The sequence below is a fragment of the Podarcis pityusensis genome (assembly GCF_964106645.2).
Source record: "Podarcis pityusensis genome assembly, chromosome: 14".
In the NCBI taxonomy this organism is placed as follows: Eukaryota; Metazoa; Chordata; class Lepidosauria; order Squamata; family Lacertidae; genus Podarcis; species Podarcis pityusensis.
The window spans coordinates 33850154-33868294 of NC_138039.1; the positions used below are offsets into that span (position 1 = coordinate 33850154).

The 18141-nt window shown below is 46.4% G+C and overlaps 1 protein-coding gene across 2 annotated transcripts in view; it reads left to right on the forward strand.

Moving 5' to 3' along the window:
• Nucleotides 1-17879, forward strand: part of PLEKHO2 (pleckstrin homology domain containing O2) — a 35994-nt gene extending 18115 nt beyond the window's left edge. Inside the window, exons 3-7 of one of the 2 annotated variants that reach the window (XR_013979227.1) lie at nucleotides 2111-2227; nucleotides 8064-8168; nucleotides 10663-10761; nucleotides 13145-14810; nucleotides 14892-17879. Coding sequence is in view for 1 of the 2 variants with exons in the window: in XM_080980410.1 (XP_080836536.1) it covers nucleotides 2111-2227; nucleotides 8064-8168; nucleotides 10663-10761; nucleotides 13145-14320 (1497 nt within the window). In the remaining variant the exon portion in view is untranslated. Of the gene's footprint in view, nucleotides 1-2110; nucleotides 2228-8063; nucleotides 8169-10662; nucleotides 10762-13144 lie in introns of both variants that reach the window. The other variant, XM_080980410.1, reaches the window with a different exon arrangement.
• The last annotated feature ends 262 nt before the right edge of the window (nucleotides 17880-18141 follow it).

Below are 18141 nucleotides of genomic sequence, written 5' to 3' on the forward strand. Positions count from 1 at the left end.
GAGAGGCAATCCCAATCTAGCTATATATGCTTTGACTGGTGAGCTTCTCATGACTTCAAACGGACCCAGACAAAAATAATCTGTGTTTGCTCAACATTTCCGTTGTGTTCAGTTTCCTGTGACTTGGTTTCTTGCACAAGCTAGATTTTGCAGGATTGGGCCCATAATGATAAGATTATTTTTCTGCTTTACCCAGCAAGCAGCACCAGATATATGGACATGTTTCATCTCAAGGGAATTTGGAACAGCACACTTTTGCACCCTTAGAATATTGCTGCCCAGTGACCTTTTTTTTTATTATTATTTTTTTAAAATGATATTTATTAAGCATTTTCAAATTACAGAAAAAACAAAGAGACAAAGAAGAAAAAGAAAAACAAGGGAAAAGCAAACAGCAGTCAAACAATACAAATCGATAAAAATCAAAATCAAAAAACAAAACACATAACACATCAAAATCAAAAAACAAAGGTAAACCACAAACATTTAAAAACAGATCCAATATTCCCAAATCCTTAACTGTCATTGCCTTATTTCATCGACCTCCTCACACCTCCCTTTTTTGTATTCCAGTTATTAATTATCACAGCAAATCCTTCCCATTTTTCATAATATTCTGTCATTAAATTACCTTAATCTATTTTAACCTTATCTTGCTATAAAAGACCCTAAAACTTAAAACTTAAATCTTATTTATACCAATTTCTCATAACCATAACATATTCTTGCATAGTTCTTTTTAACATTTCTGCTAAAGCCAAATAGTTTCGTTCCAACATTTTTCTAATACTCATTAATTTTACAAAACAATCCTAAATAAAAAATTTTTAAAACTTTCTTCCAATCTTCATCCAACGTCTCTTCCTCCTGGTCCCGGGTTTTGTCAGTCCTTTCTATCCCATCCATCTAGTTCATTAACCTGGTAATCTTATGTCCTAGGCCCTTAAGTCTCTTCCATGTCCCTTCCGCAGATCTTCTTCATATTTATACCTGTACTTTACTTTGTCTCCTGGTCTTTTCACTCGTGGAAACTCCAACTTGACAGTATTTTTGTCCCTTCTCGACAGATCAGCCCCTTTTCCATAGTCCACACTGAACTCCATGTGGTGTTTAAAAGCATGTTTCAAGGTCCCTCCAGAGTTGAGGACCCCCACAACCCCAAACTCCTCACGGCCCATTGCCAGACTTGAAAAGTCAAGACATCCCTGCATGGGGGGGGGGGTCTATCCAGCCCCCCATCTCCAAACCCAACACAACTCTATCTCTCCAAGTCTGGCTTTTTCCAGGTTCATTTGTCAAATCCAACAACTCATGTTCCTGCTGGGCCACAGCTCCCTCCATCCCAGTGACCATTTTAGTTGCTTCTACAGTGCAGTCAATTGGGCCTCCTTCCCTGTGCTGACATTCCCACTGTGAGGAACCTGTGCTCCTCCAGCAGTTGCTGGACTCCAAACCTTGTCAGCCTCAGCATCAGCATGACTGATGGTCAGGGATTATGGGAGTTGTAGTCTAGCAACATGGAGGGCTGCAGGTTCCTCACACCTGGTCCGTAGGCACAAAAGGATGTAACATTTCCAGCAGTTGAGGGGGCTGGGGGGGCAAAGAGATTTATTTCAATTCCCTGTGAAACTCCTTGCCGTTCCTCACCACAAGCAGAACCATCTTAAGTGATGTAAAGTAGCGGAAATTGCAGGAAAAAATTATCCAAAATGAGAAAAAAATGACTCTTCTTTCATATATGGTAGACATACTCTTATATTTCCCATCTCTGTGTAAAAGTTTGAAATTCCTAATTGTGTGTGAATTTTATAACATCTGTGTTCTTTTCCTTCGGCCATGAACTTAAATCACTAAGTTCCTCACAAGCTGCCTTCTGTCGTCCAGGGTTGCAATCTGTGAGCTTTTTACACCCTTGCAGAATTGCACAGCCTAGAACGCTTGTTGAAATGAGAATGGCTGGTCAAGGCCTGGCCAGTGGGCCTCGGCTTGAGGCAGGATTCGAACCCAGGCCATCCTAGTCCAAGCCCAGTGCCCTCCGCACAACATTGCACCTGGTTTCATGTCCTAGATCAGAGTAACCCAGTGCGTTTTATTCCCCCGCCCCTTGCAGGACGAACAAAAGTGTGTTGAGACCGTGGAGCTGGAACGGTACGACAGGTGCCAAGAGTTGCGTGCCCTCCTGAAAAGGAAAAACCGGTTCATTTTAATCCGGTCTCCGGGTCACAAGGTAGGATGTCCTTCTCTTTGTACATGGATGAATTGCGTTTATCTGTCACCCCTCCCCAAGAAGCCAGTACTTCTTCTCGGTGCTGTGTACTTATCCATGCTTCACAGCTGTTCTTTTTCACAGCTCTCCAGAGTGTCATGCAGATGTATTGGCTTGAGAAGTCAGAGATTGAACTGAAAACCTTCAGCATATAAAGTGTGTGCTGTGTTGCTTTATCTAGGGGCATGGTGTAGCTTGTTGAAGAGCTGGACTTTCCCGTGTAGCAGCCTTCTCGTTCTGCCTGTTGGAAGGGTCAGACTTATGGGAGCAAGCAGAGGTGATTCAGGGTTGCAAGCGGTCTGAAATATACTCGGAGTTGAGAGTGGATTTCATGCTCTTTATTCAGCTCATAGTGGTGAGGAGGAATGAAAGTTCCCCCAAAGTATCTGCACGTGATTGGCTAATTCCGGAATTCTCCTGTAGGCCAATCAGGTTGTGGAATCACTTCCATCTGGAGCTGGATTGGGTGGCTCCTGCAGACCAATCATACTGCCGCTTAGTTCTGGGACCAATTAGACTGCTACATTCTGAATCCTATTGTTCTAGGACCAATCAGACTGCTGCATTTTGGATCCTATTGTTCTAGGACCAATCAGACTGTTGCATTTTGGATCCTATTCAACTCAGTACATAACACTGTCAAAGACCTGCTATGCTTTCTGCAGCAGGGTCCGTGCCTCTAGCATCCCAGAACTGCCCAATCAGCATGAAATAGAAGTTCTTTTATCTACTGAGATGAACCAACTTTGTGTTGATTGGAGCCAGTCAGCTTGAAAGGAGGTGAGTCAGTCAACAGTGGCGTAGCGTGGGGGGTGCAGGGGGGGCCGGCCGCACCGGGCGCAACATCTGGGGGGGCACACTCACACTCGCAGCTCTCTGCCCCTACCTGGCTCACGGGTTAGGGGGCACAAATTACTTGCCTTGCCCCGGGTGCTGACAACCCACGCTACGCCACTGTCAGTCACTGAGGATTGGCTCTGGGGGTCACTCTGGAGAAGGTCTGCAGGAAGAACACAGAGGGGGAGTTTGTTCTGCATGCCCCAAGGCTAAGCATTTAGGGACGCTGAAAACGCAAGGGGCTTCAGTTTCAAGAGAACGGTAGGTAGGTTCTGTTACATATAAGGGAAATGCAACTTAAGTAATTCCAAAGGAAGATATTGGAGCACTCTAAATCATTTGCCCGTGTATGTGCACAGAAAATAGTAGATGGTAGCTAAAAGGCAACACAGATCTGCACTGATCATTGCAATGGATTCCTTATTATTATTATTGTATAATCTTAGAATGGGCATGGCTGTGAGGGGGTGTGACAATGAGGAGTCATAGCTGTGACTATTATGAAGGGACCCTGCACTTCTGAGTTTGCCACTACACTACTTACTATGTGGCAGTAGCCCAGAGGACCAGTGGCTTCTCTTATAACCTCTCACTAACATTAACATAGGGACGCGGGTGGCGCTGTGGGTTAAACCACAGAGCCTAGGACTTGCCAATCAGAAGGTCGGCGGTTCGAATCCCTGCGACGGGGTGAGCTCCTGTTGTTCGGTCCCTTCTCCTGCCAACCTAGCAATTCGAAAGCACCTCAAAGTACAAGTAGATAAATAGGTACTGCTCCGGCAGGAAGGTAAATGGCATTTCCGTGCGCTGCTCTGGTTTGCTAGAAGTGGCTTAGTCATGCTGGCCACATGACCCGGAAGCTGTACGCCGGCTCCCTCAGCCAATAAAGCGAGATGAGCACTGCAACCCCCGAGTCGGTCACGACTGGACCTAATGGTCAGGGGTCTCTTTTCCTTTACTTAACATTAACATGAAACTTCTGTTAGCCACACACTCATTGCTCCAATTCCTGCATGAAAGAACCTTGAAAGAACATACAAGGGGGGGGGTGGGATCCTGGTTCGCACTGTGTAGGCCTTCTCTGCCCCCCTCCCATCCAGATATGCCTCCCACCAGCTGCAAATTCATCGCCTGTATAACTGGCTCAGGATCACCCCTCACATGGAGGATCTCTGTACACTGTTGCAAAGGCATTTTGGGTTTTTGCGGAGCCTTTCAGTGCACAAATCCCTTTTGCAGTTCTTGGTTTCTGATCCTGCCTTGCTGAGGGCCAAAGGGATGCAGGGGGACCCATTTCAGAATGAAACTCTGTGGCTGGAGTGGTTGACTCATGCCAACGAAAAGTTTACTGTTCAGAGACTCCCCAACCCCCACATAGCTTGCATTCACTGGGAATCTGGCGCGAGTGTTGACAGGCAACATAATTGTGCAGATGTTACACCGGGCTTCCATTAGCAGGCCAGCATACACAACTGTGCGTCCCTTTTTTATTTTCCTGTTTTGGAATTGCAGCTGTGGGAAGTTATATCAACAGAGCATTAACACACATTTGGGACACTTGCTCCTCTGTCCTGAAGCTTCAGCCCCTTCTACCCCCTGACCCCAAGCGGACTGCAGTTGCTTTTTCTTGTCAAGGGGTAGGATGAGAGGTGGGGCGGGGGGGAGAGTCAGCTCACGGCTGAGGATTTGACGTGAGGGTATGGGTTCACTTTCGGAGGTGGGGGCCCGGGGAGAGACTCGTGCCCATATTGCATCTCTAGATGCTGAAAATTTGCCAGGATGCTTACAAATTTCATGGCCTCTGTCGCGTGATGCGGAGTCTAATCCAGCTGTCCATTTGGAAGAATATGCAGATCCAAAGATATTGTGCAGAAAAAATTCCAGATTCAATCCCTGGCTCTTCCAATCAGAAGTCTCATGGGATGGGGTAGAATTTTATTTGTCTTAGATCCTAAAGTGCTGCTGCTGGTCAGACCAGGTATAGGGACAATATTCCGGGGGCCCCATACTTTGGTGGGTGGAGCCAGAGGCAAAGTGGGTGGAGCAAACTACAGCATCACCTTGATACTGCAGGCTATACAGTGGTACCTCGGGTTACATACGCTTCAGGTTACATACGCTTCAGGTTAAACACTCCACTAAGCCAGAAATAGTGCTTCAGGTTAAGAACTTTGCTTCAGGATAAGAACAGAAATTGGGCTCCAGCGGCAGCAGCAGCAGGCCCCATTAGCTAAAGTGGTGCTTCAGGTTAAGAACAGTTTCAGGTTAAGTACGGACCTCTGGAACGAATTAAGTACTTAACCCGAGGTACCACTGTATTCCTCAACAAGAACGTTTCATCCAGGAAAGCAAGAGGCATAATAATAATAATAATAATAATAATAATAATAATTTATTATTTATACCCCGCCCATCTGGCTGAGTTTCCCCAGCCACTCTGGGCGGTTCCCAATCAAATGTTAAAAACAATACAGCATTAAATATTAAAAACTTCCCTAAACAGAGCTGCCTTCAGATGTCTTTTAAAGATGGAATAGCTGCTTATTTCCTTCACATCTGAAGGGGAGGGTGTTCCACAGGGTGGGCGCCACTACTGAGAAGGCCCTCTGTCTGGTTCCCTGTAACCTCACTTCTCGCAATGAGGGAACCGTCAGAAGGCCCTCAGCACTGGATCTCAGTGCCCGGGCTGAACGATGGGGGTGGAGATGCTCCTTCAGGTATACAGGTATCATGGTTCAAGGATGCTTTTCAGCCAAGCAGAAGCACTTTATGGGGCCGCATCAGGAGGACTGATGTGAGCTGTGGCATGGAAAAAGGACATGGTTTGGGGTAAAGTCCTGTGGACCAAACTGACAGGCTTGGAAGGCCTCCTTCAACTCCTCTTCTTACTGTTCTGGGCAATTTAGATGGATGCTACTGCTGTTATTTCGTGGGGGAAGCGTGTCTGTTTTGGAATGCATCGAGTGACTTCTCTCTCTCTCTCCAAATAAAATGTGTGACTCCCTTCCCAAAACACACCTTTCCCCCGCCTTCATTCTGTGGGTTTCTAGCCAATGGCTTGTCATGGAAAAAGATGGCTGGACTATAGGGACACTCTTAAAATTACAGTAAGCTGCACGGGTTGTTCAGCATGGGTGCTCTCATGCTGTGATTTGCCAGAACAGCTTTTTTTTTTCCTGGCACTGCAGGGCTGTGTTTATAAGGGTGACTCAGACTCAGCTGGCTGGGCACTTGGAAGGAGCACAATGTCCATCCAGCAAACTGTCCCTCTTGGTTGTCTGCTTGGGCTGCTGACCCTTTTTACCTTGGTAGCAGCTGCAGCAGCAGGAGAAAAAAAAACCCCATCAGATTTGCCTTTTACAGAGTTAGACCTAGCTCAGTATTGTCTACAAGGGGGCAGAGGTGGGGAAGGGACATAGCTTAGTGGAAGAACATCTGCTTCGCATGCAGAAGGTCCCAGGTTCAATCCCCGGCATTTCCAGATAGGCATAAGAATGTCCTGTGTTAGAAACCCTGGAGAACTGCTGCCAGTCAGTGTGGACAATACTGAGCTGGATGGGCCAATATTCTTACTTGGTATAAGGCAGCACCCCATTCCAATCAACTATTCAGAACAATGAGGACTAGAATCTCACTCAGTTTTTAGAGGAAGAGCTGTGGTTCAGTAGTTGAGGTCCCAGATTCAGTCCTCAGAACTTCCAGGCTGGACTGCCTGAAACCCTGGAGAGCCACCACCAGACAATACTGAGCTTTTAGGGTGTTGCTGTTGTGCTTATTGTCTTAGATCCTAAATTGCTCTTCCATTAATGCATGTGGCCAAGGCGATTTCTGCCCAACCTCCCACTCCATCTGCACCCCCCCCCCAGCTCACAGAAACAGACGGAAGAGCACATGGGACTACAGAAGGAAGGAGAAGGCAGCAACGTCCCATTTATATGAACACTGAAAACTGCATTATACCAAGTCTGAAGATTCTTCTATCTAGCTCAGTGTTGTCTACACTGACTGGCAGCCGCTCTCCAGGGCTGGAGGCAGGGCAGCTTTCCCAGCCCTACCTGAAGATGCTGGGGATTCTGCTTGGGGGCGCCACAACCATTTACTTTCATTTTTCACAAATGTGAACTCTTTTCCAACGATAGAAAGAGAGTTAAGATCCAAACCACTGATTTTAAGTGCTGTTAGCCACCTTTTACATTTTTACAGGTGTCTCTAGTAAATAACAGAGGCCCACAAACTCCAGAATTCTTTGGAAGAATCCAGTCACCCAGTAGAGACCAGGCCAGTGGTCAATGTGTCGCTCTCTGGATATTTTTGGACTCCAACTCCCATCAACCCCATTGAGCATGGCCATGGTCATAGAAACCCAGCCAGATGGGCGGGATATAAATAATAAAATGTTGTGTTGTGTTGTGTTGTTATGTTATTATTATAATGATGGGAGTTGAAGTCCAACAACATCTGGAAGGTCATAGCTTCCCCATCCCTGGCTGAAAACACATTTTCTAGCTGGGCTAAAACTGAGTTTACACGTTACAGCAGGGATGGGAAACCTTTGTCCCTCGAAATGTTTTTGGACTTCCAACCCTCAACAGCCTTCGCCAGCATGGCCAATAGTCAGGAATGATTGGACCTGAAGTCCAGTTACATCTGGAGGACTGCAGGTTAATCACCCCTGGTCTACAGGAAAGTAGATTGCTGGTTCTTTAGAAGGTGGCTGGTCGTCTGCAGTTGGGTGTGATCAACTTTTTCAACCCTGATCTACAGCACAAGAAAATCTTTGTTCCTTTGAGCTGCCTGGTTTAGCCGTTGCCCGTGCTTCGATGGATTTCTCAGCATTGATTGAAATGCGGGTTGGGCATTGATCTTATTTTAAAAAGAAAAGAAAAAACATACAAGCCAACCGTAAACCCAAATTGCAGTCCTTGAGTATAGTCCACACCTCTCTCTTTTCCTTTCTCAGGTGCAAGATATCAAATTTCAGGCATCCAGCGGGGAAGAAAAGGAGTCGTGGATGAAAGCTCTCAATGACGGCATCAACCGGGGCAAAAACAGAATACTGGACGAGGTAGCGTGAACGACAGGGAGCTGCTTTCTGCTCTGCTTCATACTGGTCCATCCAGCGCAGCATTGTCTGTAGCAGGCGTAGGGAAACCTTTTCATCCCTGAGGCCACATTCCCTCAATGGCAGCCTTCCAAGAGCCACACACCCGTGGTAGATGGGGCCAGAGGCAAAACTGGGTGGAGCAGCGGATGTGACTCTTACTTTTGTCCAGCAGGGTACATCCCAGCCATGCAGAAATCTGCACATGCACACCTCTCCTTCCTGGAATGTCACCTACTATCCGGAGGTAAAAGACCCTCCAGCCGCTTCACCATTTGCTTCTGGCCCTGGCCCCACTGACATGTGCCCCCCTGAGGGTTTCCCATGAAGGAATGCAGCTCTTAGGCTGCAATAAGTCCCACACTTGCTCCTCCTATAAGCAGTGATATCACATGAGCAAGTGAATTTCAGGTGGGTGGTTTTTTTCCCCAGTATTGCATCTAGCTCTAGGCTTGGCGGTGTCGAGGGGAAAGGATTTATTTTGGCCGGAGAAGAAAATCCGCTTGGGCTGGCCCTCCGTGGGCCTGTATCAAGGGCAGTTTTGGCAGCGGAATGTAAACTCTGAATGAACTTGGAGTCTGGTTTTCCGTCTCCTCCCCTCCTCGCTCTCTCTCGCAATTAAGCCCAAAGGGAGATGTGTGTGTGTGTGTGCAGTGTGGAGCTGTAACCGTTGAGAAGGAAAAGGTTTCATAAGAACTAACCCATCCCTCTCCCACCAACAACATTTCTCCCTTCTAGCAGAACTGAATTGGCTTTGAGCGTCGTGGTATCGCCACTCCTCAAACTGAGCACAACAGGGCCAGCTGGGAACAGCAGACTAATTGCAGTTGCCTTGCAAATCCAAGGTGGGGGGGGGGGAGGCTGAATTCAAGGCATTCAGGGCTCCCATTACACAGGAAGAAGGAATTGCAGAAGTGATGTCATGTTGGGTGATGCTGGCAGCGTTTGCTGTATCTATGGAGTCGCTGCCAGAGGCGGCTGTGGATGCCCTGAACTAGTGTATTGTGAAGTCTGGACATATTGTTTTCCTCTGGTGGGTGGGTGTGCTAATGAACTCCATTTGCCCCTTGCTGACAGCGTCCAAAAGGAAGAGTCTCCTGGGTGAGCAGGCTTCCAAAGCATCTAAGGCTGAAAACTTGGGTCTTTCTGGAAAAAGAACTATGTACGAGAAGAGAATCCAGAAGGGTGCTAGAAAAGACTTTATGGGGCTCTTTTCTCCATTGCTGAAAAATCTCAGCGTGATTCTAAGGTTATTGGAATCTGCTACAGCAGAAAATCTTTACTTATTGTATCAATAAGTCAATACATCATTGCTCATAAAAATCAAATACTAAAATCATTTCAAAACTTAACACATCAAGCTGACAAATATGTCAGTTTATCAGTGCTTTATATGAACATTGTAACATTTAAGGTTATCATAAAATGAACTGCCAATCACAAGAACATATTGATTAATGACGAATATACTATACATTCCAGTGCAATTGCATATCAAGGATAATATAACCACCAGCCCCTGCATGGCAGTATTATATGTACTATATAGTTATTTGGAAGTCAGGGCTGCTTCACACACAATCAGTCGATTTTCAAAAAGAGCTTGTAATTTTTAAATGTTTGAACAATGGCAGTGTCTTTGTGTGTAAATCATGCATCAACCGTCCCAGCCCATGGACCCCAAATACCTGCTTGTACCACTCTGGCAAATGTTATAAACTTGTGACAGCCAACTTTTTTCATCCTGGTGGTAGGTGGCTCTCTTTAGCAGGAGAAGAGATGTTAACGGCATTGTTGAGACCCTAAGTAGTTTGAGTGGAAGGGTCTAGTTTGAGGTTGAAAACTGACATGTCCTCCTTCCTAGTATAAGATGAGAGAACTTAGATATTCTCTCAGTGTTGTCTACACCGAATGACTCTTCAGGGTTTCAGAATAAGATTCCTAGGGTAGCTCAGTTGGTAGAGCACGAGGCTCTTAATCTCAGAGTTGTGTGTTTGAGTCCGATGTTGGGCAAAAGATTTCTGCATTGCAGGGGGTTGGACTAGATGACCCTTGTGGTTGCGTCCAACTCTACAGTTCTATGATTCTGTTATTTTTCCCTGCCTTATGTAGAATTGCTAGGACCTCCTGTGTGCAAAGACTGTGTTCTACCACTGAGTTACAGTCCTATGTTCCAGAGACCTTTCCTATTGTAACGCGAGGGCTACTGCTCTCCAGATCAGAAGTGGCTAACTCTCTACTTGGTGCAGGGAGGATTGGAAAAACAAGGCCATCTTTTATATAAATTATACCTCATAGTTGTTTTTAATGCAGTGATTGATTTCTGTGCTGTATCAATTAATGTGTGAAACTTGGTAGTTTTAGCAGGGTTGGAAGGCTGGATTCCTTTAGTCTTCATCCATTCATGGGCAAAGAAGGTGATGTTGTTTCCCTCCTCTGTTTTCTTCCCTGTTTAAAGGTGAAGGTTGATCCAGACCTCTCTCTGGAACACGTGACACGAAACAGAGCAAAAATGGCTCAGGGCCGTCGTCCACCAACCAGATACCATCTCAAAGAGGTAATAATCAAGGCTAGGAAAAAAACCCAACTCCACTTTTTATGTTTGGTAGTCTGAATTCTGTATCTTAAATGCACCACAAGAGCCAATATGTTCAGCCTTTGGAACCTAGGAAGCAGCTGTATACTGAGTCAGACCATTGGTTCAACCACCTCAGTACTGTCTGCACTAATTGGCAGTGGCTCCTCAGGGTCTCAAGCAGGAGTCTCTCTCATCCCCAACTGCAGTTGCTGGCGATTGAACCTGGGACCATCTGCATTCACAGCTATGTGCTATGGCAGGCATGGCCAAACTTGGCCCTCCAGCTGTTTTGGGACTACAACTCCCATCATCCCTAGCTAACAGGACCAGTGGTCAGGGATGATAGGAAATGTAGTCTCTAAACAGCTGGAGGGCAAGTTTGGCCATGCTTGCGCTATGGCTTTTCCCCTGTAAACAATTTCCTGGCACATAGCCACATTAGTTTCTTGCAGTGAAAACAATCAGAATATATTGTGTCACTTTAAAGATGAACAGAGTCATTACAGCAAATATTAAATTTGTTAGCTGAGAGTCTTTGTCTTTGCATGTATATGTGTGAAATATATAGTGCTATTTTTCTAGAAAAAGAGGTGCCGGAACTCACTATGAATACCTCCCTTGTTCTCTTAGAATGGCAGTTGTGCACAACTGACGTGCCGGAACTCAATTCCGGCTGAAAAAGAGTTCTGGAAGTATATATTCTGTTATATTATATGGTATATGATTAATTTTGGACAAGGGAATTATATATAGCACATTTTCCTGTCCCCTCACCTCCAGATCTGTAGTAAATCTTGCATATAAGCTATTTATGCTGCAAGCTATGGGGTCAAGCCTTGGACTCTCATGCCGCCCCTCTCCTGTGCACACAACCTTACAATTTGGTGCTTATATTTAGTCCAAATGTTTCTAGGTTGCTGCTTGGCAGAAGCCTCTGAAACTGCTAGCCAACAAGCCAAATCCAAATGATAGTAAAACGATCATAAATCAAGGTTAAACATGTACACGATTTAAAAATCGATAATAACCAGTAGAGTGAAAGTGAATTGCCAGAGCATCACAGTCACTCCAAACTGAAAGCCCAAAGGAATAAGACAGTCACCACGGACGCCCTCACTGATGGTGAGAGGATGCACAAGAAGGACTTAAATGATGACCTCAATAGGCAGGAAAGGTGCATATTGGAGGGGTGGCCCTCCTGGGCAAGAGAAGGCTCTACTCATGCAAACCACCCACAGCCTTAAGCCAACATGGTTTCTTCCAGACGTTTTGGACAGCACAACCATGCTGCCTGCGGATTATGGACGTTGCGGTCCAAAACATCTGTCGAGCACCAGGTTAGTGAAGGCTGATGTAAGGGACCCATGTGACATACTTTCCAGACAACAGTTCTATGTTGGAAGGAATACAATAAAACCAAGGTTACTGTTGTCCGACAGCAGTGCTGGAAGGACCTCTGTAGTACTTGGTTCATGTTTGAGGTTCTGCATAAGGAGGGAAGATGAGATCAGGTCTCACTCTTGTGTCTGCCTACATGCTGTGTGAATCTGCCACATTAAGGAAAACTTAACTAAAATAAAAAATAAATGCATGGTGCTCAGTAAGGGAAAAACAGTGGTGTATACCCAGGGCCTGTGTCAGATGCCTGATTTTAGCTCTGTAGTACAGTGGTACCTCCAGTTGCGGACAGGATCCGTTCTGGAGCTCTGGCTGGATCCCAAGGTTTCCGCAACCGGGGCTGCTTCTGCGCATGCACGTGGCACGATATAGTGCTTCTGCGCATGCCGCTTTCGCAACCTGAAGTTTACGTTACCCTCAGGTAACGTAAGCCGAGGTAGGACTGTGATTGCCTTTTTGGTTTCAGGAGTTCCTAAACTGTTCTTTGAAAACCAGGTGGCTCAAAGGACTGGTTATCATTGTAAATCTTCTTTTAACGTGCTCTTTTGATGAAAAGTCTCCTAGAGCAGCTTACATATAGCAGTAAAGGTCCCTGCCTATAGGCTTGCAATCTAGAAGACATGACACAAAAGGAAAAAGGGATCTGGAGGGGGAGAAACAAGCAAGGGTCACTTCTTTTTTAAAAAAACATAGGTCTTGTGATGACCAGGTGGAATGAAAATGGTTCAGGAAGAGGAGGAGCCAAATGTAGCTGGTCTCCCAGCAGAGCTGATGGGGTGGTTCTGCTTATTTTCTTTCCCTTAGCTGCAGCCTGATGGAATGGCTGCTGCCAAAAGACAGTTGCGGGAGGGAAGAACCTGGTGGAGCTATTGTCTCAGCGGAGTTGCTGGGGTGGCCCTGCTTACCATCTCCCTTTCTGCTGCAGCCTGATGTCCAACATCTGTCTTGTTGTTTCCTTGCCTAGGTTGCCAGTGGGGTGTCAGATGGGATCCTGAGGCTTGACCTGGACGTACCAGACAGCAGTCCTCCATCCGTCATGGTGGACACAAGCGAGGCTGCTGACGTTCCTCCTCCAAAGGAGACTCCCAAACCACCCATGCCACCTACGAAACCGCCTATGCCTCCTTCGGAGAAGCCGAGCGCCGACTCCGTGCCCAAAAATGTAGAAGCCAAGAAGCCCCCCGTGTCTCCTGCGAAGCCCCTTAAAGAAACCGCAGCACCCGGTTACAACACAGACTCTGCGGAAGATGTTGCTGCTACAGGCGATGACGCCGAAGAACCTGAAGCCACCCTAGACGGAGAGGACCTAACGGAGGCCCACAAAAACGCTCCCAAAGTTCCAGTTCCTCCCCCAAAGATCTTATCTGATAAGATGAAGGTAAAATGGGACAGTCCAGCTTCTGAGCAGCTGGAGGACGAGGCTGTTGATCTGTCTGTGCACGGAAGTAAAGAAAATTTATCCGAAGCAGCCAAGGAGACGCTGAAACCTCCAGCTCCTCCTCCTAAGGTTCTGTCAGAGAAGTTGAGAGCCAGCATGAAATTGAACAGGAACAGCTCAGAGGTGGATTCTTCTGAAGGCGGACGCCCACCCGATGTCCCGAATGGTGAAAGCCCCGGTGTTGCTGGCGATGAAACCTCTGAGACTGTTTTCCAAGATGGAGAGGAGCAGGGAGAAGCTTTGTCAGAGCAAGAAGCAAATAAGGAGAGTTTGGACTTGGCGACTAAAGATCAGCTGCCCTCCTTGCAACCTGAAGGAAATCCTCCAGTTCCCAAGCCTCGCTGTGCCTCCGTAGGGGACCTGCTGTTGGAACCAGCCAAGAAGCCCCATCTGGGACCACTCCTCCAGCGGGGAGCTGCCTCCAAAGTGGCCCAGATGGAGAGGAAAGTGGCCAGCGAGCAGGAAAGAACAGAGAAACTTCTGAAGGAGGTTTTGCGGGGGGGATTTGAACAGGGCCAGGCGGGCAGCAACGGGCCTCCGATCTATGCTGAGACGTTGCTCAACGAGGCGGCAAAGCAGCTCCAGCAAGCCTCGCAGGTCTTGCAAGAGATCAGAGATTTAGGAGAACTGAAAAAGGAACCGGAGCTTCGGAAAGGGGCGCAGAAGGATCTAGTGACTCTGTATAGGAGAAGTGCTCCCTGAAAGGAAGGCGCTTCTGCTTTTTGTGGCTTAGCTGAAATGTTGCCATATCGCAGCACAACTTTCCACTATTCCGCTAGGTCGGTGTTTTGAAAATGGGGGGATGTCATCTTGCTGCGCACTGCTAAGAAGGAGGGGAAAACGTAATTTTAAAGTATTGCTCTGATGAGCTCAAGCTGTGGGCTGGAACCCCCTGGTGGGTCAGGTGACAGCAGCAGGGGGGTTAAGAGGACAAGGGAAGGGCTTCTCTCTGCTCTTTTTCTTGCTCTCTTGGAGACCCTTTGCAGCAGTTCTGCAAACAGCAACTGAAAGCCTAGATAAACTGGGGGTTATTTACTTCCTGGCAAGAGAGTAGGGGGAAAACAGGGATGGGACACCTCCTGAAACCCACCTTTAATAGCCATTTGTCCTGACCCACAAGATTCTTGCAAGTGGAAGTGATAACACAAACTCCAGCACACAAGAATCTCTATAAACCTACCAGCTAAAGCAGGTGGTTGGTCTGAGGCTGGGAAAAGTAAGTTGTTTTTAAGAGAGATGGAGGCAGAGTAAGCTCTTAAAAGAAATGGAGCAGGGGGAGTCTCCAAAGTTTGGGAACTGCCAGTTTATGTTTTGGCTGTCCAGCTGGATCCTGAGCATCAAATGGAAACAGGGTGTGAAGAGTCACTAACTACTTGCTGTGAGACTCCAGTCAGAGACTTAAGCAAGCACTTAGGGGACGTGGATAGTAACCTTCTTGCATTCCAGCAATGGCAGAATTCCTATCCTTGCCAGGCTAGCCATCCACTGAAGCCAACACATGCACAGCTCTCCTCAACTCTGTTTTGTTTTTTAATGTGGAGATGACCTTATTGTGCGTTAGATGCGCAGTGAAGGAGGAGAGGGCATGCGCCTTCATTCCCACCATGAAATGGTGCAGCAGCTTTGGCAACCATATGAACAAGGGGCTAATGTTAGGAAAACGACCCTTGCAAGACCCATGAGCATAGGCACCCCCCAACCCCCAGTATTACTATTTCTACACACCTGCTCCCCCTCCCCAATGAAATGAATGCTATTCATTTCCAGGACTCCTGATATCAGAATAACTTACTTTCAGTTCTGCTTGGTTGCTTTTTTCTCACATGAGCCCTTCTTGCGCTCTGGGGCCTGACGTGTGGGAACCTCATGCTTAACATTTTCCTCAGATGCTTCTTTTAGCATTCACATGTCATTAAAACAACAACAACAATTGTGCGGGCATTAAATTGGCACCACATTAATAAACGAGCGAATGGTGAATAATCATTTGCAGTGCAGGCTAAGTGGCAGGAAACAGCGGTACTTAGCAGCTATGACCCTGGCTGGCTTTCCTGGAGGAGGCCCCTTACCCCCAGCCCCTCAAATGGCCAGCTAGCAAAGCCTTGCCATGGATTTCATTTTATCTGTACACTGGCAAGCAAGCGGGGTGGCGTGGAGGCAGAGAAGGATGCATTAGTTTTCACGGGAGGAAGGGAGATTTCCCGTTGGGGCTTCTTGTTGCTGACTTCTAGCACAGTGGCCCTGTGCTCTTGATGAATACACCATGCAACTATTCCTGCAGGGTAAACGAGGAAAGTGAGTGAGATGAACAATGACTTAACAAAGCCCAAAGGGACGGGCTTAGCTCATTTTTGTTTTTTCTGCACCTTTGAGGGTTGGAACCCCCTCCTCGAAAGGAAGGAAGGAAGAAAAAGAGAGAAAGAAAAGTAGAATTCTTCATATTCTAGCAAAGTGCCTCAAGAGCTACCTAGTGCCCACCAGTGTTCTGCATCACCTACAAAATTGGTGTAGATCAGAGCGCTTTAATACAAAGCATAGTGTGAATGCCTATAACAGGCTTGAAAACAACAACCTGTCTGGTGAATAAAATTTGCCTCCAGGTGGCTAGCCACAAATAACTAACAAATATATGTGTGGGCAGGTAGGCAAGCTGCCTTGAAGGGTTTGTTGATAAGGCTTGGCTTGGCTCTAAATGAGGGTGCTGGAAGGGCAGCCACACTGCCCGTTGTGAGGCACAATGGGTGCTGAATGGTTCTCCAGGGTGGCAGGAGGCTTTTGTCCCTTGGCTTCCGGTTCTTGCTCTGTGGTGCCCCACATGACTTCAGAGCATATTTCTTTAATCCTGACCTCGGCCTAAGTACCAGGGCCTGGCAACCCTCAAGCAATTGCCAGGGCCTCTGCTGTCCCAGCAGTCTCCACTAGTACTGACACTTGCACATGACCCACCTTCCCACTGTGGGTTGTCTAGCTCTTCTTTAAGCATTTTACATTCCCATTTAATGTTTCACAATATCCCAGAGTGATGCTGTGCTGGAGGAATTGTGGGAAATGTCAAACGGTGGGCTGTAGCTGCCCACCCCAGCTGCCATGGAGGGGCCTGCCAATGTAAGGGGACTCTCAAATTTGGAGCTGGCCCTGAATAGTTGTACGTACACCACAAAAGTGGTTACCCAATAGCTAACAACCTCATTATGTTTACTCAGGTTAGTTCCCTTGCCTTTCTTTGCTTTCCCAGCTTGGCCTTTGGGGAGCTGAGCTGCTTGGATCATGTGACTCATCACATAATTATGTATCTAAGTTCTAGTTCTCCAAACTTGGAGCAAAACTGGATTGAAGCTGGGCTCCTCTTTAGCATATATGCAATTGTTTTGCACTAGCAGCTTGCCTTTTAAATAAAGCGTGATAGATATTTGTGTTTAGGGCTACTTCCCCCCCACAACTGTTTTAGGTATACCCCATGATGGCTTTTGTGTGTGCCTAAAAAATGTATGATTGTGAATGTAACACGTTTGCAAAAAGAGCTGGTTCACACATGCCTTTTCATCTCCAGCAAAGCATCGCGTGGAGATCTGCACATGTGAACAGGCTGCCATCAACCTCAAAAAGAGATCGCACATCACCTCTTAACACAATGCTTTTTTTAAAAAAAACACCAAGTCATGCCACACGTTCCACTGTCAGTCATAAAGTGTAGAGAAAGTGATGTTTGTACATGTTGGAGCCAAAACCACACAGACACATTTCTGAAGGCACCAGTATTAATTGTGCTGCTATGTGCAAGGCTATACCCCATGTAATGTGTGAACTGGCCCTTATTTATCTAGTTACGCACTGAAGGAAATACCTGCTGGTATCTCCTGCACCATCCATTTATGCCGTACATATTTAATTTACACTGAATAACTGTCTGATATATTTTCTCAAAGTGCTTTCCATAGGAACCTTAACAAGAAAGTCACCTCTGAATTGTCACAGCTGGTTCCCCCCCGCCATAAATTTAGAAGCTACATATTCTACAACCTATATACTAACAGTAACTGAAAACTTATTTTCTATACTATCTTGTAAATAAGAGTAAATTAAAGCCTCTTTTGGCAATACCGGCTGGATTGAATCTCTTGTGGGAGAACTCGCTTTCCAAAATGTTTCATTCTGAAAAGTGTGGCATCCTTGTAAGCCTATGAGGTAGCTGGCACACATATTGATAACTGGTGACTCAAGTCCTTAAAATCCTGAGAAACCTATATATATATATATATATATATATATATATATATATATATATATAAACCAAGATTTTCTGAGTGTCTTGATTTTTCTCTTTGGGCTTAAGGGTATGTTTCAACACCCCCCCCCCAAATAATGTGGAGTGTGCTCTGTAGAGCATGAAACAAAACCAACAGGACATGCAAACATTTCAGGAGTCTTAAAACTTTTCGGGGACAGTGAGCACACCTAGAAATTATAGAAGTTTCCATAGATGCAAGTCGCAAAATGGCTGCCATGTGGGTGTAGCATAACGC